The sequence below is a fragment of the Paroedura picta genome, chromosome 5 (genome assembly GCF_049243985.1).
Source record: "Paroedura picta isolate Pp20150507F chromosome 5, Ppicta_v3.0, whole genome shotgun sequence".
NCBI lineage: Eukaryota > Metazoa > Chordata > Lepidosauria > Squamata > Gekkonidae > Paroedura > Paroedura picta.
Window position 1 is genome coordinate 8,475,642 of NC_135373.1, and position 24,121 is coordinate 8,499,762.

Below are 24,121 nucleotides of genomic sequence, written 5' to 3' on the forward strand. Positions count from 1 at the left end.
AGTACCCCGTTTTCAATGTCTCCTTCCTCGGTGGTTTTATTTTGAAATGATTCGTGTCGCAATATCATCAGGTGTTTCATATCAACAGTCCCTCAGGCTCAGCATTTCATGGAGGTCTCCTAACTCCTGTATGGAAACATTGAAAACGGGATATTGAGGGGGGAAATTGTTTATGAAGAAGAGTTGGTTCTTATATGCCGCTTTTCTCTACCCGAAGGAATCTCAAAGTGGCTTACATTCCGCTTCCCTTTCCTCTCCCCACAACAGACACCCTGTGAGGTGGGTGAGGCTGAGAGAGCCCTGATATTCCTGCTTGATCAGAACAGCTTCTACCCGAAGGAATCTCCACACTAGACACCCTGTGAGGGAAGTGAGGCTGAGAGAGCACTGAGATTACTGAAGAAGATTTGGTTTTTATATCCCACTTTTCTCTACCCGAAGGAATCTCAAAGCGGCTTACATTCACCTTCCCTTTCCTCTCCCCACAACAGACACCCTGTGAGGGAGGTGAGGCTGAGAGAGCCCTGATCTCACTGCTCGATCAGAACAGCTTTATCAGTACTGTGGCTAGCCCAAGGTCACCCAGCTGGTTGCATGTGGGGGAGCGCAGAATCGAACCCGGCATGCCAGATTAGAAGTCCGCACTCCTAACCACTACAACAAACTGGCTCCGGAACCCATTTTGGTTTGGTTTATGTTTTCATGCCTATAACCATGACATCGCAGATATGAAGATATCTATTGAATAATAATTATTGAAGTTATTCATCTTTTTGAAGAAACTGGAACCATTCTAAACAAAAACAGATTCTTTTTTGATAGCCAACCGGTCGAATTTTTCAATTTGAGATGCTTCCATTCGACCAGCTCTCTTTTGCAGCCACCTGGAGGATGGCAAACCTGCCTGTAAGGTCATTTGCCCAAGAGACAGTGTCAGTGAGTCCCTCTCAGGGTGGAGTAGGGATTTCGGTCCTTCTCAGACGCCCTCGTGGCAGCAGTCCCAATCTCCTCTGCTATGTGGCGGGAAGCACCCTTCAGTCTCAGCCATTCGTGCCATCCAGCATGAATAAAGTTGTTAAATAAAACGGACAGCCCTCACACAGAAGGACTGAGTTTTCTGAATGGCAGAATTGTTCTCTCAGAAATGCATTTTTCCCCTTTTCCTGGAACGGCACATTCTATGTGAGATTGGCCTTAAAAATGAAAGGCCCCCTGTGAAACACTGCTGCTTGGAGTGACACTTTACATTTTACGCTGCCTGGCGTTCGCAAAGTGCTTTTGGCTCCTCATAGTGTCTCACAGATCCACCGCTGGCTGTCAGATTTACAACGCCCCTGTGTGGTAGGCTGCAGCCAGAGTGCAGAGAAGGGCAGGGGGGCTCACCTGGTGAGTTTACAGCAGAGATGAAATACACACCAGGGGGGGAAGGTTGGGACCCTTGAATTGTTCTTCAATTGACTAAGAAAACTGCTCCCTCTGAGACTGGTTCAGATATGGGCTGAAACTAGGGTTGCCATCCTCCAGATGTCCCCTGGAGATTTCCTGCTATTACAATTGCTCTCTTGATGACCAAACTCAGTTCTTCTGGAACTTTGTACCTCTCAGAGGTCCCTACTGTCCCCCAAACCCACCTTCCCCAGGATCTACCCCCAAATCTCCAGGTGTTTCCCAGACCTGGCAACCCACAGGGGTATTGCTCGCTCCCCACTGCTTTCCACAGCCAGCCAGAGTGGTGTAATGGTTCAGAGTGATGGACTCTAATCTGGAGACCTCCTCCACATGTAGCCAGCTAGGTGACCTTGGGCTAGTCACAGTTCTTTTAGGATTGTTATTACACAGTTCTCTCAGAGCTCTCTCAGCCCCACCTTCCTCCCGGGTATCTGTTGTGGGGAGAGGAAGGGAAAGGAGTTTATAAGCTGCTTTGGGATTCCTTTGGGTAGTGAAAAGCAGGGTATAAAAAACCAGCTCTTCTTCACTGTGGAAAAGCATATTCCTATATTTTGTGTGCAAGCCAGAGAGCCAACTTCAGCTTGGCGGGAGATCATTTGAGGTCTGGACCCCTCCGCGATCTGATTCGGGCCCTTCCCCAGCCACTATTGATCAGTTTTAAAACTTGTGCCTGAATTTCCCGGCATCGCTTCTAGTTTGCTTAGGGTCAAATTAGACATCCCAGTGGGAGTTCTGTGAACAGACCTCCTGTGGTTTTTTTGAAAATTGTGAATTGTGGCTCTGTGTGTTTGCATGCTTGAGGGGGGAAGGGGAGTAATTGAATCAGGCAACAAGGGTAACAGTGATGGGGAAGGAATAGGGTTGCCACCTCCAGGTTGGGAAACGCCTGGAGATTCGAGGGAAGGACAGTGCTGGGGAGGAGAGGGACCTCGGCTGGATACAGTGTCCTGGAGTCCCCCCCTCCAAAGCAGCCATCTTCTCCAGGGGAACTGATCTCTGTCATTTGGAGATTAGTTGTAATTCCAGGAGATCTCCAGGACCCATCTGGAGGCTGGAAACCAGGGGGGGGTAACCCTTTCCTCTCAAGCTCATTTTATTATTTAATCCCCCCCCCTCAAATGTCCAGTACCAAATAGATACCTTGTTTTGGCACCGTTAAGATGGACAACGTTTAATTCTGGGCATATGTTTTCTTGTGTCTCCCGCAGCCTTTAGCAGCCGTGTGGGGTGCCAGCATTCAAAATGGCCAAGGGCGGGCCCAGGGTTGCCAACTCTGGGTTAGGAATTTCTGGCGATTTAGGGATGGAGCCAGGGGAGGGCGGGGCTGAGGGAGGGGATGTGATGCCATGCTGGCCACCCCCCAAAGCAGCCATTTTCTCCAGGGGAACGGATCTCTGAAGTATGGAGGTCCGGTATAATTGTGGGAGAGCTCTAGGCTCCACCAGGGGGTTGGCAACCTCAAATCATACTGCTTGGCTTTGGGCATGGTGGGTATGCTCAAAGCACATGGGCAGAAAGGAATGTGACATGTTTCTCAAGCAGAATTTTTAATGGTGTGTGGGGGGGGAGGGTTCCAGGAGTCAAATAAAGGCAGAGATTTGAAGAGGGATTCCATGGATCAAGCGATCCACCACTTCAGCCGTGGTTAAACTGAGGAATCCAGTTCCCTGGGACATCATCCCCCCCCCCCGTCCTCCAATCCTGTCTAGCTCTGGCTGTGGCTAGCTTGTGAACTATTATTTTTTTAATTTTGACTTTCCTCCAGGGAGCTCAGTTCCGCCTCGTTTCCCTGGAGGAAAGGGCTGCTTTGATTCCCCAATGGAGACTCAGAATGGCTCCCAGCCTCCTCTCCATTTTAATCCTCACAACGCCCCTGTGAGGTAGGGCAGGTTGAGAGTCCGCAACTGGCCCACGGTCACCCAGCCAGCCCTCATCCATGGACTCTGACCTGGGTCTCCGAGGTCCTTCCATTGTCCCAGCGCCCACCGGGAGGTGCAATGGGAAGGGATCAAGAGAAGGAAAGATTTGGAGGCAGCGTGTCATTTGAAAGATGGACCTTTGCAGGACGGATTCCTTGACTCGGCCTCAACGTTTGGAGGGGTGGGGGAAATAAATGAGGGGGTGGGCCTGAACGGCAGATTTCCCCATGATTTTCCAGACAGAGCGTGTCCTCCTCCCCGAGATCATACAGATCAGCTAGGGTTTGGAGAGGGGGTCTCGCGCAACGGCCCAGAGAGGCGGCTCTTGCCCTGCCTTTCACCCAGCAGCCGTGCCCTTGAGCACGTGCAGAGAGCCCCCTTCTCTGCACGTGCAGAGAGCGGCTGCAGGGGGGGGGCAAGGGGACGGAATGGAGGTCCAAATCCAAAAATGGGGGGGGGCCTAAAAAGGGGAGGGGGAAAGACAATGTGCTGCGTGGGGGGGGGGGGGGGTTAGCTTTGCAAAGTAGCTCGGGGGGGAGAAGAGGGGAGGCTTTGGAGTTGGGGACGGGATGGGGGGTTGGGGGGAGGAATTGCTTCCACTCCCTCCCTGGTCTCCTAGCAGAGGATCGTGGGGGTGGGGGCAGGGAAGGCGAGAGCCTCGCCGGGATCTCTCTGGGCTTCCCTGATCATGTGCCCGGGCGGGAGGGGAGGGGAGGGGTGGGGGGTCTACCTCCTCTTCCCCCCCCTCCTTCCCCAGCATCGCTGCAGTAACAAAGAACCCCTCATAAATCAGGGTCCCCCCCTCCTCCCCCGGCCCCTCCCCCGGCCTCCTCTCCTCCCCCCGCATTGGCCGGGCTCCCCCTGCCTGCTTTGCATAGCCGCGCCCCTCCCCGGCCACCCCGGCCCCCGATTGGCCCCGGCGGGCGCCTCCCTCCCCCTCAGCCCGGCCGTCCGTCAGCGGCGACCGCCCCCTCCCCCGCCGCCCCCCCCTTCCCCGTCCTCGCCCCCCCCCCTCCTGAGATGCAGCAGGGCTGGCGGGCTGGCGGCGAGAGGCAGGCAGGCAAGCAGGCAAGCAGGCAGGCAGGCAGGCAGGCGGCAGCTCCCTCCCGCCCGCCCTCCCTCTCCTCCTCCTCCTCCTCCTCCTCCAGCACCACCGCGCGCCCCGCGTCTCTCCCGCGCCCCTGCCTCGCTTGCTCCTCTCGTCCGGCCGCGGCGCCCAGGCAGAGCGAGCCATGCAGGGCGTCGAGCTGCTCTCCCGCCTCGCCGCGATGTTCCTCTCGCAAGGTACCGCAGTCCGGGCCCGGGGGCTGGGGCTGGGGCAGGGGCTGGGGCTGGGGGCGCGGGCGGCATACCCAATGCCTACCTTGGAGGGGGGGCGCACGATGCGGGGAGACCCTGCCGCGTGGGGGCACGCCTTGGCCGGGGCAGCCCCCGCTGGGACGCGGCTCCGCTGGGGTTGGGGGGGGTCTACCTCTTTGGATCTCCGCTTCACTGCGGGGGGGGGGGGGTGTATGGAGGGGGTCCCGAATCTAGACAGGTGCCCCCCCTCCCGTGGATCCAACCCCGCAGGGGACCCAACCCCGCAGGGACGCACCGTTCCGGTGTCACGGGCGCCCCCACCTTCTCCTCCTCCTCCTCCTCCCGCGACGAAGTGTCACAACAACTGCAGGCGTGCGGTGGGGATGCGAAACGGAATGCGGCCGTCGGGCGGGCTCGGGCTCCCTTGGGAGGGGGGGGGGAGAGGGATGCCCTCCTGCCTCTGCCCCCAACTGGCCTCGGGGCGCGCTCCGGTGCCTGCCACGGGGTGGTGGCGGGGGGCGGGGGGCGGGGGGTGGGGGGTGGGTGGGGAGAGGCGCCTCGGAGCAAGCCGGGCGCAGATCTGCAGAGGGGATGGGGGCGCCGTGGAGGAACACTGGGCGCACTGTCTGGCGCTGGAGGGGAACGGGAGGGCGATGCGCGGGCGCGCGTGTGTGTTTGTCTGTGTGTGTGTGTGTGAGTGCACGGTGGCGTTTGGAGAGGCGAAGGGCCGATCAATGAAAGGTTTGTGTGGACGGCCGTGGCTGGCCAGAGGTCCCTTCCTTGTGTGGGGAGAAATAGGGGTGGGTGGGGGTTGTGTAATATTGGAGGAATGGGGTGGGGGTGGGGGGGGCTGGCAGAAGGTGACAGAGGTGACGATGGGTAATGGTGGCAGCGAAGACGAGCAGAATATTTATGGACTGGAAGCGCCCAAGGTGAGACGTGTCGGCGAGAGAGGCAGGAGGACCAAGCCGGAGAGTCCCCTTTGGGAAGGGGAATCTGTGGCTCTCCCCAGGCTTGCCTGGGACTCAGTGGGACTTCTTTCCAAGGAAAACGTGCTCGGTGAGGTTGAAGTGGGTGGGGTGCAATCCTTTCCCCCCTCCCTCCCTCCCGCTGACCCACCAGTAAAAGCTTTTGAGGGATGTGTGAGTTTAGGGGGTAGGGGGAGCCTGTGGGAAGTTCTGGGGCTCACCGCCAGAGCTTCTGAGTGGGATGGAGCTGGCCCCATCGGGAGTGGCATTGTGGGAATGAACATGACGTGACAATTGTGCTGGTTTTGGAGCACATGTCATTCTTGGCCTTCTCCGGCTGGCTGCTGGTCTTGACAGGGGAGGGAGTGGGGATGGCCGTGTGGATCAGCAACCGGGGCAGAGGTGACGGTGCCGCCCGCCGGGGCTGCTTATGGTGTCTTAAATTGGGCTCATGTGTGGTTGACGTTTCGGGTGGCCCCGATTGGCTGTTGGCTTAAAAAAACGACTGGGTCAGATAGCTGTGGAGTCCGGCGTTTTGTTTCCTGACAGTGGCTAGCGAGATAGACTTCAAATCCCACAACCACCTTCTCCTGTTTGCCTCCACCATTTGGCCTTCAGAGGTAGACTGCCTCTGAGCATGGAGGCTCCGGGTGGCTGGTGCTGAGTCGCTGATGTTAATTACGCCTTGTACAAAGGAGTGTTTTCGTTTATGTCTCTGAAAGCTGCTACCAAACAAATTACTCGAGTGACCCTAAGCTCCACGGCTATCAAGAAGGGGAGAAGAATTTCTCTCCCTCTTCTATTCTCTTCAGATACTCAGGTTCTGGCCAGGCAGGAGGTGTGGGATATTAATGGTGACAACTTCCATGCGGGAGATTGCCACAGTGTCATCCAGTGTCTGCAACTATGTTGTTATTTTGTGGTTCTTCCTGCTCCATGGGTAATGTCTACAAAGGCCGGACTGCTTCTTTTCATGTGGCCAGCCGAGACTCCTGCAGTACCTGCATGTTTATCACACCAGAAGCTGTTCTGGCCTAGAACCCACATCCCCAGTTGTGGGCCTGAAAGCTCCGACAGCTACAGAAACGTCGAGACTTGTACTGCAGGATTCCTGGCCTGCTTGGACGTCGTGCCACATCCAGCTTCGGCAAACAGAATTTCTGGAGTGTGATTTGACCTGAAAAGCAGTCACGGAGGGCTCCGTGCAGAGCTGTGGTTCTGGGGAAGGAAGGGTTAACTCTTCCCTCTCCTCATGCCATTTTCCCCCAATTGAAAAAAAAGCACCCATTCCTAAGGACGGAGGCCCTTCTCTCTGTCTTTCCCTTTCCAGGACTTAAAACAGCGATTTCTAAGTGGTGAAACCAACAGTGGGCGAGTGGGGGGGGGATCAACGCAAGCACCCCTCTGTGCCCCCTGCATCTGCTTTCTACAGCCCAGATCCACATCTGGAGTCTGAACGGTGGAGCTCCAAGCAGAGCAGTCTGGCTTCGCCAACTGACCTTCGAGGGTGGATGTCCTCATGGGCAGGGGTGTTGGGGTGGATCCTACCCCACTCAGGAAAGCTATTTGATTTATCAAACTAAACTCTATCCCAAGGGTGGCCAAAGTGTGGCTCTCCAGCTGTCCACGGACTACAATTCCCATAAGCCCCTGGTTTTTGCCCTGACCTGGGCAGCCTAGGAGCTAAGCGGGGCCATTCCTGGTTAGCCTTCCCGGTTAGGAATGACAGAAGTGGCTGCCGTACAGAAACAAGCAATGGCCAATGATCTTTGTTAGGCCCTTGCCTTAAAAACCTGCTGGGGTTGCTGTAAGTCAACTTGGGCCTTGAAGGCAGACAGCAATGGGCTGCCTTCCCTTTTTGGCTCGAGTCCCTCCCGCTTAAGAAGTCTTCCTCCAAATTGAATGACTCTTTTGTCGGAGGCAGCGCCAACTAGCCCATTATGCCGGTGGAAGGCTCCTTGGAGAGTGGTTGGATCCAGCCCGTAATCATTGGGATGAGCCAAAGCAGGCGAGGACGAGATTCCTTTTTATTTATTCCTCTGCGTGATTTACGGACCCCTGTGGGCTCCAGGCAGGTTGCACGGAGAGGATGGGCCGTTGGACGAACAACACGAGGGTGATTTGGGCTGCAGGACCTACCAGGAGCCTAAAAACCAGAATGGAAGCAAAGTGTAAATATTAGCTTTGGGATGAAATTAATTCAAAAGAAATTCTGTCCAAACATCCGGAAGAAGTCCCTGACAGTCAGAGCGGTTCCTCAGTGGAGCAGGCTTCTTCGGGTGGTGGTGGGTTCTCCATCTTTGGAGATTTTTAAACAGAGGCTGGATAGCCATCTGACGGAGAGGCTGATTCTGTGAAGGCTCAAGGGGGTGGCAGGTTACGTTGGCTGAGCGATAGGGTTGTGAGTGTCCTGCATAGTGCAGGGGGTTGGACTAGATCAGGGGTCGTCAACCTGTGGTCCTCTAGATGTCCATGGACTACAATTCCCATGAGCCCCTGCCAGCGTTTGCTGGCAGGGGCTCATGGGAATTGTAGTCCATGGACATCTGGAGGACCACAGGTTGACTACCTGTGGACTAGATGACCCATGAGGTCCCTTCCAACTCTATTATTCTACGATTCTAAATAATGGAACAAATTCCATAACGGGACCCAGTTCCAGCCACCATGCACCATCAAAGAGACTTCCGCCCCTCGTGTTTGGCCCAGGTAGCTTTGTAAATCAGTTAGTACTCTGGAGTTCTGTTGCCTATGTAGGAAAAACCCTCTCGAATCATGCCGTTTTGTGTCGTGCATGGACACAGGTGCCAGGAGAGCTGCAGAGGGGCGGGGGAGCCGTCCTGAGCTGTCCTGTAAGGTGGGGGCCACAACAGAGAAGGCATGTGAACGGGCAGTTATCGATTTGGCCTATTTTTTGGGTTGACACCTGCAGAAGACCTTGCCCCAATGTCTTGCTGAGCAACAGCCAGATTGGCACTCAGCCATAGTCCTTTGGCACCGAAAGAACAGTGCCAGCCTCCATCTGGATGTGCCATCTTTTTTCTTCCAGTGCTGGAACCCCGTTTCTGAAACGCGCATGCACCGACTGTGCACTCTTTCAGACACCCCGTTTCCTCTTTGAAGAAAAATGTCTTGAGCTTTCAATGGTTAATTCTCAGCTTTTGGGTTTGTTCTGGTTTTTTTTCCCCTTCCTTGCTGCTTGAGTGCAGTCCTGTTGTGTGGGTTTCAGTTTTGATGTACTTGGGTTGTGGGTGTGTGGGTGTGTGTGTTTTAAAAGCTTCCTTTTCTTTACAAAATTTGTTTTGGGTGTGGAAAAAAGCAGGAAGTACAGAGCTTGAACGGAAAAAAAAACAACAGGGAAGGTAATCCTAAACAGAGTTACACACTTCTAAATTCATGGATATCAGTGGATTTCGAAGGGTGTGACTCTGTTCAGGATGGCACCGTGAGAGATCAGACGGCAGCTAAAGGGTAAGAAGGCATCTAAAAGTCAGACTGTAAATCCATCTAGCCCAGCTGCCAGTTTGGAGACTGCCCCCTTTGGAACATCGAATCATAGAGTTGGAAGGGACCTGCAGGGTCATCTAGTCCAACCCCCTGCAGAATGCAAGAAATCCACAACTGCCTGCCCATCACAGTGTCCCCAACTGCATGGCCATATGATGCCTCCCCCCGAAAACCAGAATCTAGTCTGGCCTGGAAGGAATTTGCCTCCCGACCCCAAAGTAGTGGGCATTTCCCTGGACATGAAAGAAAGGGCCACAAGAGCCAAGCACTGACACAATCCCTTCTGCCCACCCACTCACAATCTGCCTAAGCTCACAGAATCAGCAGTCTAAAGTCACTTCATTTGTCTGCTTGTTTACTTCATGTCTACCTCTGCCTTTCTCTGCAATAGGGACCCAAAGTAGCTTACCTCATTCTCCATTTTAGATTCACAGGAATCCTGTGAGGTAAATTAGGCTGAGGGAATGTGACTGGCCCAAAGGCATCTGTAGTAGAGGGGGGATTTGAACCCAGATCTTCGCACAACGCTTTAAGCATTGCCCCAAACTGGCTTTCTTTCATAGTCCCTCGGGCTGGGGTGAGGGGAGTATTTTGTTGACACCAACTATGGCCGTTATCATGGCACCTTTAGACTGCTGTCATGCGCATGGGGTAATGCACTTTCAGGGCACTTTAGCCGTCATTTGGGACCAAATTTTCCAGAAAACCCAATAGCAAATTATTATTGTTATATTGCTTATTTAATTTATATGCCACTCTTCCATCCTGGCTCAGGGCAGTGGACATCAATGAAATAACAAGCAAATAAATTACTTAACATTAAGTTCCAGGAAGTGAGGGTTGCTAGCAACCCTGCTCCCTCGTCTCCCCCACTCCTCCTTAAGATGTTCGGATAACTGAGATTTGAGGCTTTGTTTTTTCCGCCGTGGTCGATTCATTTTGTGTGTGTATCTTTTTGCGGTTGATTGATTTGTATGTGTTTCTTTTCTGGGATTTTAATTTAATAATAACAACAACAACAACAACAGTAAAAACCATTCAAAAGTACCTCTCATAATTGAATCTCCAGTCAGCAGCGTCATCGGTGTAGTCACAAATATGTAGAAACATATTTGATATTCTCCAGGGGTGTTTTGCTAGTGGGCACTTTCAAGGCACTTTGGCAGTTGTTTGGAACAGGAAAATCCAGTGGTAAACTGTTGATAAGTCCAGAGAAAGCGCATTGTCCACAGTTCACTTCCAACACACTTTACCAGTCGTTTTTCATAGGAAAATCGAGTTGCAAAGAAATGCTAAAGTGCATCTAAAGTACCTTGTCCGACATGTATGGAAGCTGCCCGGCTAGGGTTTTCTCCTCTGCCTGGCAGCCGCTCTCCAGGGTCTCAGGCTGAGAAAGGTCTTTCCTCACACCTGCTGCCCGAGAGCTTTGACTACAGATGTCAGGCATCGAGCCTGAGGACCATCTGGATGCAAGGCAGGTGTTCTGCCACCGCTATGATCACCGTTATGGCGATGACACCTTGGGTAGGGTTGAGATCATTTGCACAGAAACGATTAGCGGGAAATCCTGAAGGATGAAAGCTGGTTGGTGTCTGGGTGCGGGAGGCAAGCTGGCACTTGTGTGTGCAGCGCATAAAGCTTCTTTCTGCGGTGTGAGACCATGGGGCTATTGAAGCCACTTATGGTCTCTCTGCAAACTCTCAGCAGCTCTCCAGGATCTCAGGCAGAGTTTTCCCCCATCATTTACTACCTGATCCCTTCAAGTGGAGATGCTGGGGACTGAATTTGGGACCTTCTGCTGAGGTTGCTGGGGATTGAAGTTAGGACCTCCTGCTGGGAATTGAACTTGGGACCTTCTGCTCGGGATGCTGGGGATTGAATTTGGGACCTTCTGCTGGGCATGCTGGGGATTGAATTTGGGACCTTCTGATGGGGATGCTGGGGATTGAATTTGGGACCTTCTGATGGGGATGCTGGGGATTGAACTTGGCACCTTCTGCTTTATGGCCAAGCCACAGCCCCAGATGTTGTTGGCAGTCCTGCTGGTTGGTGTGATGGTTAACAGGACCAAAGAAACATGCAAGTCATGCCAGTTACCACAGTTGCCAGCTCTGGGTTGGGAAATACCTGAAGGTTTTGGGGGTGTAGCCTTGGGAAGGTGGGTTTTGAGGAGGGGTTGAATGCCACATATTCTACCCTCCAGAGCTACCCTTTTCTCCAGGGGAATGAATTTTGGTTGTCTGGAGATGGGTTGCAATTTTGAGAGATCTGCAGTCATGACCTGGAGACTCGCAGCTCTAGGTTGGGATTGTGGAACTAGTTGTCCATCTCCAGCCGCTGTGATGTTGTTGACCATATCAAAAGTAGGAGGCCAGGTTCCCTGTATTTATTTGTAGTCTGGCCAATCCAAAGGCTTCATATTGCTTGCCAGTCACAGGGGTTGATACTGCGTGCCCCAGTGGGAACAGGTTTTGAAAGTTGGAGCATATGTTGTCCGTGATGGTTCACAGGCTAGATCCCAACCTGAGGCCATTAAAGTAGCTCTGGAGCTCTTAACAGGAAAGGAGAAATTGGCGTTCTGTTCTGGCTCATTCATGTGCCACAAGGGGGAAATATTCCCCACCAGAATCAGGTCAGATTGACTAGCGGTTGTTCTGTTTCTTCTCTGTCTCACGTGGCTCCTTGGGAGTCACCTAGGTCAAGGTTTGCCAGCTCCTGGTTGGGAAATTCTTGGAAATTTGGGGATGTGATCTTGGGAGGGAGGGGTTTTGGAAGAGGAAGAAGGGCAAGGCGAGGAAGACCTGATTGGGCAGCGGTTCTCAACCTTCGTAATTCCGCGACCCTTTAATACAGTTCCTCATGTTGTGGTGACCCCCAGCCATAAAATGATGCAAGGGCTCTTTCACAGAAATAAAACCGAAACTGACCATGGCGTGAAGATCCATTGTTCATGATTGTATATAAATTGGGCTTTTTTCCTGGGGTTTCTCAGTTCAGTTCTGCCTCTTGTCCTACCATGCCGATCTCGCTCTTTTCTGCTGCACCAGACAGACGGACCCTCTATCTTGATCTACCCCGCAAGGCTGTTGTGTGGATGGATTCCCCCCCCCCCGGCCCAGCTGCTTGACCTGCTGTGACCCCTATGTCCCTCCCCCCAGGTTGAGAACTACTGTGATTGGCCTCCCCCGGCACTAGGCAACGTTAAAGTCATCTGTTAATTATGCACCCCTCTTCCCACTCCCCTTATTAGATGTTTTATTGGGGGGGGGGGTTGGGTGATTGAGGACTACTGCCATGTTGTTTGGTTTGTTGTTGTATGTTTTTGTTTTGTGTCCTTGGATTTAATGGGAATTTATTGGGGTTTTAGCATGCATGATTGTAACCTGCCATGAGCCGGTTTCAGGAGTGGCAGGAAATAAATTTAAATAATAACAAAGTTGAATGCCATAGATCCCACCCCCCAGGTTCTTCATAATCTGGAGATCACTTGTAACTACAAAATATCACTTGTAACTTCAAAATATCTCTAGGCTCCACCCTGAGGTTGGTCACCCTATCTATGTCACCTGTTCTATGTGCTCAGCTTGTCCCTAGTCTCTACATATGAACATAAGAGAAGCCCTGTTGGAGCTCCCCACTTCCTTAGCAGCCCATTCCACTGCTGACTTCTGTAAATTTCCCCCCAATATCTAGCTGGTACCATTCTACGTGCAGTTTAAATCCATTACTGCAGGTCCTCTCCTCCGATGCCAACAGGGACCTTGCCCTGCCCCCCTCAAAGACTTTAAAATATTTAGATTCAAGTGGGTAGCCATGTTGGCCTGAAGTAGCACGACAAAAATGAGTCTTAAAGGTGCTACTGGACTCAATTTCTGTTTCAAATAGTTAAAGAGAGCAATCCTGTCCCCTCTCAACCTCCTCTTCCCCAGGCCGAACATTCCCAAGCCCCTCAGGCTTTCCTCCTAGGGCTTGGTCCCCAGGCCCCGGTTCATCCTCGTCACTCTCCTCTGAACCCTCTCAATTTTGTCCACATCCCTTGTGAAGTGAGGCCTCCAGAACTATACACAGTACTCCAGGTGGGGTCTGACCAGTGTGGTATAGAGCGGGACTAGAATATCTTGCGGTTTGGATGTGATGCCTCTGTTGATCCAGCCCAAAACTGTCTTTGCCTTCCTTACCTCCACATCATGCTGTCTGCTCATATTTAGCTTACAGTCCACAAGGACTCTAAGATCTTGTTCACACACACATACACTGCTCCTCAGATATGTATCTCCCACCCAGTATGCATGCTTCTCATTTGTGTGACCCAGAACTCTGCACTTCTCCTTATTCAATTGCATCTTGTTCTCACTTGCCCACTTTCCCAGCATGTTCAGCTCTCGTTGAATTCTGTCTTCTGGGCTGTTCACTGCTGTTCCCAATTTGGTGTTGTTTGCAGACTTAATGGGGAGTCCCTCCTCCCCCTTATCTAGATCACTGATAAAAATGTTGAAAAGTACCAGACCTTGTACCAAGCCCTGAGGCACCCCATTGCTCACTCCCCTCACATCTGATGAAATACCATGTCTGACCTGGAGGTTGGTAACCCTACCTCTGAAGCAGGATTATTATGAGAGTCTGGCCTGTCAAAGAAGTTTGCCTTGGAAGTGGGGTTGGATCTGGTGCCCTAAATATATGGAACGTAGACCTATGTAGATAGATCAAGGTTACACTCTGTAGCAGTAGAAAAGAGCAAGAGTCCCATTGCATCTTAAAAGACTAAGATGATTTGTGGCAGGGAAGGAACTTTTGTGAGTCAGATACTTGAAGGATCTGAAGACCTGAAAACCTTTTGGAAAAAGTGAGGCATGACTCACGAACGCTTTTACCCTGCCACAAATGCTGTTCTGTGCTTTTGGACCCTTGATCTATATATCAGAGAGACAGCTTGGTGTGGTGGTTAAGAGTGGTAGCCCCTACTCCAGAGAACCAGGTTTGATTCTCCCCTCCTCTTCCACATGCGGACAGCTGGGTGACCTTGGGCCTGTCACAGTTCTCTCAGAGCTCTCTCAGCCTCACCTACCTCTCAGGGTATCTGTTGTGGGGAGAGGAAGAGAAGGCGATTCTAAGATGCTTTGAGACTCCTTGGGGGAGTGAAAAGCAAGATACAAAAACCCAGCTCATCGGTTCAAGTTCCAGGAGATCTCCATGCCCAATCTGATGTGCACTTACTCTTCTGTAACTTGTTATTCTGACTCTTACTCCTGTTAAGTAGCTACTCGTGTATTTATTATAGAAGACACAGCTAGATTGTTACTAATACCGGTCCTGTATGAAAATTGGGAAAAAAATTCTTTGTGACCGATAATTAAGTACCAGCAATGTTTCCCCCCCCCCTTTACTTACCCTGTGGGTTTTTGAAATCACTAACTTAAAAAACAACAACATGGTTTATTTTGTCCCTCTTATACTTTGCCACTGAAGAAAATATTTCTGAAAACACTTAATAACCGGTCTGCGTTCTGGGATACGTTGGTTTGGGAACAAAAGAGGGCTTCTTTTCTTGACTTCCCCTGAGCAGCCTGTTTGTCAGCTCCCTTGATAGTTTGCTCTCCCCAAGTCTGACAAGTCATTTCCTTCTTTCCAACCTGGGGATTGGGAGCCCGGCTGCCATACTCCCCAAAAGTGGAGTCTCCTGTCTTTCTACTCCACAGATCCTTAGGCACTTGCTTCTGATTTCCTAGCCGAAAGTGGTTGGTGTCTGGTTTTCCGCTGCCCGTCGCTAGCTCAGCTACACGCTTCCCCCACTGCAGGCAGAAAAATGTCTTCTGCTATATCCACCGCAAGTCCAATACAAGGGATTATGCTGGGGGTGTCCATGACAAGGATGCCAGGGCCGCCGGTCGTGTCAGGAGAGATACGCTTGGTGTTTTTACCTTTCTCGTTGGCAGGCTCTGTTCCTCTGCAATTTGGGGTGGTGTTTTTTTGTGCCATCCTGTCCGGGGCTGGCTTCCCAGCAATTGGCGCACGCATACCAATGAGACTGGCAGTGCTTGTTTTTGTGTCTGTGGCACCGCTGGGAGTCCACGCCGCTTGCCAAGTTCGGATTTCAAGCTTTCTCATACCAGAGGATTGAAGGGATCCTCCGCAGTCTTCCGCCTGTGAGCAGCTCCAGAGGACTCCACCAAAAAGGACTAGGGGGGGGGGAGTTCTCTGTTCGCTTCTCGGGATGTGCCGGAAGATACGGTGGGCTGGATTCGGCAGTGTGTGGGTTTTTTTTGGGGGGGGGGAAGGGGAAGGAATTGCATGGTATGGGGGGAGCATCTCTCACTGTTGGCGCAGCTGTTGCCCCGTCATGGCTCCCTCCAGCTTCACTTGGGTCTGCAGAATCATACGCAGTCTCCGGAGCATGAAAAGATGCATTGTGGCCAGCGCCACGAAAGACATTGTGGTTGTAGTGGTTTTAAGTTTAAGATCCGAATGAATTCCGGATCCGTTTCAAGGTTTCAGCTCTGGCCTTCAAGGGCTTCTGTGGTCTGGGCCCTGCGGGTCTGAGGGACCACCTCTCTGAATACGTTGCCCAAAGAACATTCGAGCAGTACCAGCCAGGTTCCCTGGCCCCAAGGAACTACGGCTGGCCTCAGCCAGAGCCAGGTCCTGGTGGAATGAGCTCCCAAGCAAGATCGGGACCCTGCCTGAACTATCAGTGATCTGTAGGGCCTGCAAGACAGAGGTCTTCCGCCAGGCCTATGGTTGAGGCCAGGTAGATCACAGCTTTATAACAGCCGTGTCTAATATCGGGCCTTCCCCCTGCCCCCTCTGCCCTCCTTTCCTCCCCCGTTCCCTCCCTGTATGCTAACATCTGCTGGCTACCACTTGACCTCAGTCGTCAAAATCGATGCAACCGTGTTAAATTGTGGGCTTTATATAATTTTAACCGGGTTTTTTATCTTTATGAATCATTGTTTTATTGAGTTTTTAGACTCTGTAAACTGCCCCGAGATGGGTAACCGAGAGGGGCGGTATATAAATCATGAAACAAAGAAAGAAAAGAAGTATCGTGCCAGGAATGAGGAGCTCCAGGTGACTTCTCAATCTTCCAAGAATCTCCTGTAGGATGATCACTCTCTGTTAGTCTAACTCCTTCTATCTATTCTAAATATATTTCTATCCGGCCTCCACAGAGTCCCGCTTGAGGTGGCTTACAACGACAGTATTAAAAAAAAATCCTTGCTGGGTTGTTATGAGAGGAAAATGAGGAGGGGAAAAATCTTGTGCTGGGCCTCGAGCTCCTTGGAACTTGAATGGGTTCATTTGGGAAGCCATGTTGTTCTGAACCCACAACACAGGGTTTGAGGCCTGTGGCACAAACCTTGTGTTGGGATTTCAGAGGATAGACCTACCATCAGAACTTTGATCCATTGAGGTCCAGGGGTGGCTCATGGGAATTGTAGTCCACGGACATCTGGCGAGCCACAGTTTGGCCACTCCTGGTCTAGTCCAGGGGTAGCCAACCTGTGGTCCTCCAGATGTGCATGGACTACAATTCCCATGAGCCCCTGCCAGCATTTGCTGGCAGGGGATCATGGGAATTGTAGTCCATGCACATCTGGAGGACCACAGGTTGGCTACCCCTCTAGTCAAACTGGTAGTGGCTCTACAGGATCTCAGGTAGAAGTCTGTCTGCGTCACCTGTTGCCTCATCCTTTTAACTGGTGCTGAGGATGGCACTGGGGACCTTCTGCATGCCAAGAAGATGCCCTGCCACTGAGTGGTGGTCCCTGCCTAACTAGCAACACAGGGAGCTCCCTTATATTGAATCAGATCTTTCACCTATCATGGTCCATATTGTCTACTCCGGGTTGCCGCAGGTCTCCAAGGACCCAGGCAGAGGACTGAACCTGGGGATTGAACCCGGGACCTGCAGGGGATTGAACCTGGGACCTTCTTCATACCACGCTAGCACTGTACCACTGAGCCGCAGCCCCTGCCTAATGAAACACATGAGGGTGCTTTAGATTATCAGATCTCCGTTCTTTCACAGTATTGTCTACTCTGACTGCCAGTGGCTCTCCAAGGTCAGAAGAAGAGGTCTGCCAGGGATTGAACCCAGAATCTTCTGCACTAAGAACTCAGAATCTTCTGCCACTAAGAAGAAGAGCTGAGTTTTTTATACTCCACTTTGCGCTATCCATAGGATATCCAAGTGGCTTAAAAACACCTTTTGCTTCCTTTCTCTGCAACAGACACCTATGAGGTCAATGGGGCTGAGAGAGCTCTGAGAGAAGTGCTCTGTGAGAACAGCCCCAAGAGAATTGTGGCTGGCCCAAGGTCACCCAGCTGGCTGCTTGTGGAGGAGTGGGGAGTCCGCCCTGGTCCTCCAAATTCGAGGCAGCCACCCTTAACCACTATGCCACGGCCCATTCCCAAAACGTAGTTAAAGAAAAAGACAGAGAGAGCCTTTAGAACCCCTTGTTTGGGATGCGCAGTTCAAACATTGTGCACTAAATGAGCATTTGAGTTGTATGCCAACTCTCGCTTTTTCAAACCAAACTCCCCCAAATCTGGCAGGGAGCCCAGGGCCCGCATCCTGGCAGGGACATCATTTTCTCCGCTCGGCTGGCAGTCCTCGTGGGTGGATGGGTGCAGAATCCGGCATTGCATGAAAGACAGGAACTCCCTTCCGCCGAGTGTGTGTTCTTATTGTCTCTTTGGAACGGCAGAGGCTCTCCAGGGGTCTGCGTTGGAGAAAAGCTTTTCCCAGCCCCTGTGGCCTGAGATCCTTTCTCTGTGGGCGCCAGGAAAAGCATCTTGGCAGGGGGCAATGATTTATGAGCTGAGGAACTTCTGTGGGGCGGGTGGGGGGGGGAAGAAGATACAGAAGTTCTTTCCTCCCCCGTCCCCCTGGGTCGAAAATTCTTTCCAGAATGACCCAGGTGTAACCACCAGGGCTACTCCGTCCTCCGTCCTAAAAATATGAAATAAAACACGATAGCTGGACGAGCCAGATTGCCCTCTGAGAGTAACTGCAATCTGGCTCTTGTGTGGACTGTGCAAACAAAGCTAATTTTCACCAAGACTCTTGCATTGTATCACCTCCCCCCTTTATAATGCCTTCTTATTTCTCTCCCTTGTCCTGGGCAAAGGAGCTGTTCCTCAACCCTGGTTCTGAAACCCTCGAATCTCTTTCTGTTACCTCTAACTTGTGACATTTCAGCAAACGTCACCTGGACTCTTCCAAACATATTTTTGTACTCCTAAGAACTAGAAACCCGATTTCTTTTTTTTTGTAAAAGAGTGAGCTGGGATTCTCAGCCAAAATGTCATGCCCATTCGCACATTCTGTGCCCCCCCTCCTCAATCCCGTGAGATGACAGCATCTCCTTTGTATCTGCCGGTCTGCCTTACGTAAGGTGATTAGGTAATGGCTTGAAATCCAAGAGCCGAGCTACTTCTTAGTGATTGTAGATGTTAAAGAGCATAGATGCTCTCTGCTGTGGACCGTACTTGCAATGCTGATGGGAAGGTGAATGCCAGAGAATGGACTTGACTTCTTTCTTGACTCCTTGTCTCTTTCTTTTCTGGATGATGGGGCCTCCAAAAGAGCCTCCATCAAGCTCCCCTTGACTATTGCATCCTCATAATAACCCTGCGAGGTAGGTCAGGCAGATAAGCTGGCACTTTTAAGGTATCTTTGGGTGTGTGTTTCTCATTGGGTTGCCGGCCTCTGAGTGGAAGCTAGTGATCCCTCTGGAATTACATCTCATATCTAGAGGTGACATAGCTGGATTATTCCAGCTTGGAATAGTGGCTAAGAGCACCGGCCTCTAATCTGGAGAACCAGGTTGGATTCCCCCACTCTTCCTCCACATGCAGCCAGCTGGGTGACCTTGAGCCAGACCCAGTTCTCTCAGGGCTCTCTCCACCTCGCCTCCCTCACAGAGTGTCTGTTGTGGGGAGAGGAAGAGGAGGCGATTGGAGGCTGCTTGGAGACTCATGAGATTCCCTGAGTGACCTTGGGCCAGTCCCAGATCTCTCAGAGCTCTCTCAGCCTCATCTGCCTCACAGACTGTCGTTTGTGGGGAAAGGATGGGAAGGCAATTGGAAGCCACTTTGAGACTCCTTCAGGTAGTAAAAGTGGGGTACAAAAAACCCATCTCTCTTTCTTATTTATTTAAAACATTTATACCGTTTTTATCTGAAGAAAATGGCTGCTTTGGAAGATGTCTTTATGGTACTATACTCCCACCCCCAAAGCTCACCCTCCTGACCTACGTTCCCAAGGTCCTCCCTGGCCCCCAGCAGGGTGGCCACCCAACTACCTAGTTTGAGAAACTCTTGGGTATTTGGGGGCGGTGCTGGGGGAGGGCAGAGGCCACAGTGGGGCACAGTGCCACAGAGTCCACGCACCCAAGCATCCATTTTCCCCAGAGAAACTGATCTCTATTCTGGAGATGAGCAGTAGTTCTGGTGGATCCCCAGGGCCTGCCTGGAGGTTGGCAACCCTAGTTTTTCACACAGTGGCTTGACTGGGAATGACACGCACAATCTCCATCTCTTCTGCTCTCTCGTGCTAAACATGGCCATTCTGGCTTAGGGATTCCTGGCAATTTGGTGCTGGAGTCTAGGGAAGGTGGGGCTTGGGAGGAGTGGGACCTTAGTGGGGCATAAGGTTATCTCCAGGGGATCAGATCTCTGTCATCAGTAGAACAGTTGCCCCTCCATGGGATTTCCAGGCCAAACCTGGGGGTTGGCAACTGTATCCCCTGCTGACTTGAGTGACGGATGTTTTAAAAATCGCAGCCCCTGAACCAGCAAGAGATGAAAAATATAACAACTGTACAGTGGTGCCAAGTCTATAAGCATCTACAAAAAGGTTTGCAAATATCTGAAAGTGCGTCCCTGCGTGGTCACCCTCCACACACCATGTGCTGAAAAGTCAAGAAGGCTGTACAGCACTCGATCCGCTGGATTACTGAAGCTGGACATTTATCCCTTCAGGGTCATGGCAATCTTTAAGCAACAGCGAGGGCACCGAGGGTCTGTTTGTGTTGATCCTCAGCGAGTCTTTGGGAGACAGGTGGATAGTTTAAAAGTGCGCAAGCGTCCTCAAAGATCAATGCGCAGCCTAACCCAAAATTGATCAGGAGTAATGGCTGCCTCCCCCAAAAAGGCCGAATAACTGAACCAGCCCAAAAGCACACATTTAAGAATTACAGCTGCAAGTTACAGCGTCAGCAATCGGATGGGGTCGGAATGGCTTTGATTTGGCAGCCGGAATGTTACACAATTGGATTTTCTGAATTCCCAAAGAACACTTCTTTATTTCCCTGATCTATTTATCTCCAGACAGGCTGATGAGGTAAGCTGCTGAGTCTGGGTATATGCAGGGAATGGTAAATATGCCTCCCCCGACCCTTGATGAAAGAACTTGATGGCTTGCCCAAATCTGTTTAGTTTGGCGATTTGTGTCCCAAAGTGGCCAACCGGGTGTTTCTGGAAAAGCCACACACAAAACAGGAAAAGGATAGCTTGGCCCTCTTGTTTATCTGTTCGGAGGCCCCGTTTAGCTGTCATGTCTGACATGACATGTCCTTGAGTGATTTCTCCTTGGTGAATTTGTCTAATGCAGCTTTTCTCAATTTGTTGACCATCGAGAAACTCCTGAAACATCCTTAAGGCTTTGAGAAACCCCAAAAGTGGTGTGATTATACAGAATATGGTTGGGAAGCAGAGTTGTGGACATGCCCATCTGGGGCCCCTCCCCTTCCCACCCCCTCCAGACCCATTGTTGGCCATTTGGAGAGGTGTAGGTGGGTCGACATGACCATATATGAGTGATAGCCTAATAACAGTTTAACAATTAAATATATATATATATATATATATATATTAAAAGTTAATTAACTCCCACCCATTCGGGAAACCTTTCCCATGCTGTCAAGAAACCCCTGGGCTTCACAAAGCCCTGGTGGAGACAGCCTGGTCTAATGCTAGGACAGCCCTGTGTGGTAGGTTAGGGCTGAGGGCATGGGACTAGCTCAAGGTCAACCAGCCACTTTCCATGGCTAGGGTGGCCAACGTTCAGGTGACACTGGGAAATCTTCCTCTGTAACCACAGATCCCAAGATGACCAAGATCGGTTCCCCTAGAGAAGAATGGCCACCGTGGAGGGTGGACTCTGTGGCTTTATACCCTGCTAAATCCCCCTCCCTTTTCCAAACCTATCCTCCCTAGGTACCACCGGCAAAATTTCCAATCCAGAACTGGCAACTCGATCCAGGGCAGAGGGGAAGATTTGAACCTGGGTCTCACAGGGCTTAGTCTGATGCTCTAATTCAGTCAAATTGCGACCCTCCAGATGTCCATGGACTACAATTTCCATGAGCCCCTGCCAGCGAATGCTGGCAGGGGCTCATGGGAATTGTAGTCCACGGACATCTGGAGGGCCGCAGTTTGACTACCCCTGCTCTAACTGCTGCACCCACCCCAATGCTGTGAGCTTTGCCCTCAGGATCTTGGACCTGCTTCCAGTCAGGGCCCAGTCTGTGGAATAGGGTCCCCTACACTCGGGGTGCCGGGGTGTCTGTGAGCTGAGGCAGGTTGGAACTAGGTAGAAAATACCCCCATGAAAAAAAATTTTCCCTGGAATTTAAATCCTTGGAGTCTTGAGTCCTTTAGCAGGCCACTGTGGTCACCATAGCAACGGGGGTTTTGACAAGAGCCTGTGGCTCAGGGGGAAGAGAGTCGGATCTGCCTGTGGAAGGCGGCAGGTTCAAATCCGGCCGTCTCCAGTTGAAAGGATGAGATGGGAAGTGAAATGAAAGACCGCGGCCTGAGACCCTGGAGAAGAGCTGCTGGTCGGGGAACCCAAAGATCTGATTCAGATGGAGACCAGGGCTCTGACTCCAGACAAGACAGCTTCCTTGGGCTCTCATCGAGAGGAGGGGCCGTGGCTCAATGGTGGAGCACCTGTTTTGTATGCAGAATGTCCTAGGGTCGTTACAGGATTTCAGAAGGCAGGTGTCTCAGATAATACCTGAGAGCCTGGAGAACCAATGTCATTCCAAGTCTCAGGCAAGAGGGATCAATGGATTAAGCCCCATATGTTCAGATACATTTTGAACTCCAGGGGGACTTGGACATATGGATGGACCAGACTTGGTCTCCAGCAAGGAAAGTTCATCTACAACTCCAGCTTCCTGAAATCCTATCACTGGAGGTGCCAGGAATTGAACCTTGGACCTTCTGTGCACAGAGCAGATGTTCTGCTCCTGAGTTGTGGCCTCTCCTTGCTAGGGTTGCTTGCCATTGCGTGAACTTGGGGTTATTCCAGGCCAAGGACCAAAGCCCACATTATTTTATAAATTCTTTTTTGGATTGGAATTATTACATGTCTTGTATCTTTCTTTGCCCATCCCTCCTGCTCTTATGAGCCAGATGTGTGCATGGCATATGGGGGGCAGGAAGGACCCTGGAGGGTTAAGACCAGGGGTGGTCAAATGTCATCTCTCCAAATGTCTATGGACTACAATTCCCATGAGCCCCTGCCACTGCATAGGCATTGTAGTCCATGGACCTCTGGCGAGCCAGTTTGGCCACCCCTGGTCTAGACACTCACTACTTGGTTCCGATGATGGCAGAAATCTTCCATAGGGTGGCCTTTCACCCCCTTGCACAGCAGACCTGGTAGAGTTGCCATCTTCCAGGTTGCACCCGGATTCTCAGACTTATCACGGATCACCGGACAATGGAGACCCAGGAGGGTTAGGTGATTAAGAGCTCCTCCCTCAAAATTGCAGCCAGATACATTTCTCTCAGAGCTCTCTCAGCCCCACTGACTTCTCAGGGTGTATGCTGAGGGGAGAGGAAGGGAAGGTAATTGTATGCCGCTTTGAGATTCTTCCGGGCATTGAAAACTGGAGTCCAAAAACCAAACTCTTCTTCTCTGGGAGGAAGCAGCAGCTTTGTAGGAAGGGCCTGTAGGGCGCCAAGCTTCTGCCAAGCTTCCCCCTTCCCCAAATGCTACCACCCTCATCTACTGCCCCCAAATTTCCCAAGCCAGAACAACTTGCATCCAGAACAACTTATGGAATGCATGACCACCTAGGCTGGGTACTGCTTACAATAAAATAAAATACACATCGCTTTTGCATGAAATTAGATCAGGGTTGCCAGCCTCCAGGTGGAACCTGGAGATCTCCCTGAATGACAGTTGACCTCCATGCAGATGCTGACAATGATCCAGCTCTGGTGACCAGGCAGAGTTGGGCGTATGGGCTGGAGATCTCCCGGAATGACCACTGGTCTCCAGACTGCATAAGTGGCTGGCTTCTTATTTATTCCAGATGTTTATTCCATTTCTCCTGGTGACAATGACCGCTTGAGAAGGTGGAACACACAGCCTTATTCCTCCATGGGGTCCCTCCCTTCCCTCAATCCTGCTCTTCCAGGCCCCGCTCTCAGTGCTCCAGGCAGAGTCGCCTACCCTCTGAGCAGGCAAGGACGGGTGACCAGACGCCTGCTATTTCTGTATCCTCAGGTATTTTCAAAGAGGAAAGCAGAAGCCAGGCTTTAAAGACTGTTATTTGTGTCTCAACCATTATAGTCCAAGTATGCCACCTTCAGGTTAGGACATACCTGGAGATTTCGAGGTGGGGCCAGAGGAGGGCAGGGATTGGGGAGGGGAAGGACTTCAGTGGCACATAATACCATAGAGCAGGGGTAGTCAACCTGTGGTCCTCCAGATGTCCATGGACTACAATTCCCATGAGCCCCTGCCAGCATTTGCTGGCAGGGGCTCATGGGAATTGTAGACCTTGGACATCTGGAGGACCACAGGTTGACTATCCCTGCCATAGAGTTTGCCTTCCAAAGTGGCAGTTTTCTGCAAGGCCAAGGCTATGACAAGGGGGAGGGGGTGATGGTTTAAGCTCCCCCCTCCCCGATTACATAGAAGAAATAATACAAAAAGCATCTCCTTGAATCAATGAAAAC

At 51.5% G+C, this 24,121-nt stretch overlaps 1 protein-coding gene across 2 annotated transcripts in view; it reads left to right on the forward strand.

Moving 5' to 3' along the window:
- Window positions 1-4,428: 4,428 nt before the first annotated feature.
- Window positions 4,429-24,121, forward strand: part of LOC143837004 (igLON family member 5-like) — a 162,538-nt gene continuing 142,845 nt past the window's right edge. For both annotated transcript variants that reach the window (XM_077336393.1, XM_077336394.1), the window contains exon 1: window positions 4,429-4,652. In XM_077336393.1, the coding sequence (XP_077192508.1) occupies window positions 4,601-4,652 (52 nt within the window). In that variant the 5' untranslated portion in view covers window positions 4,429-4,600. The remainder of the gene's footprint in view (window positions 4,653-24,121) is intronic.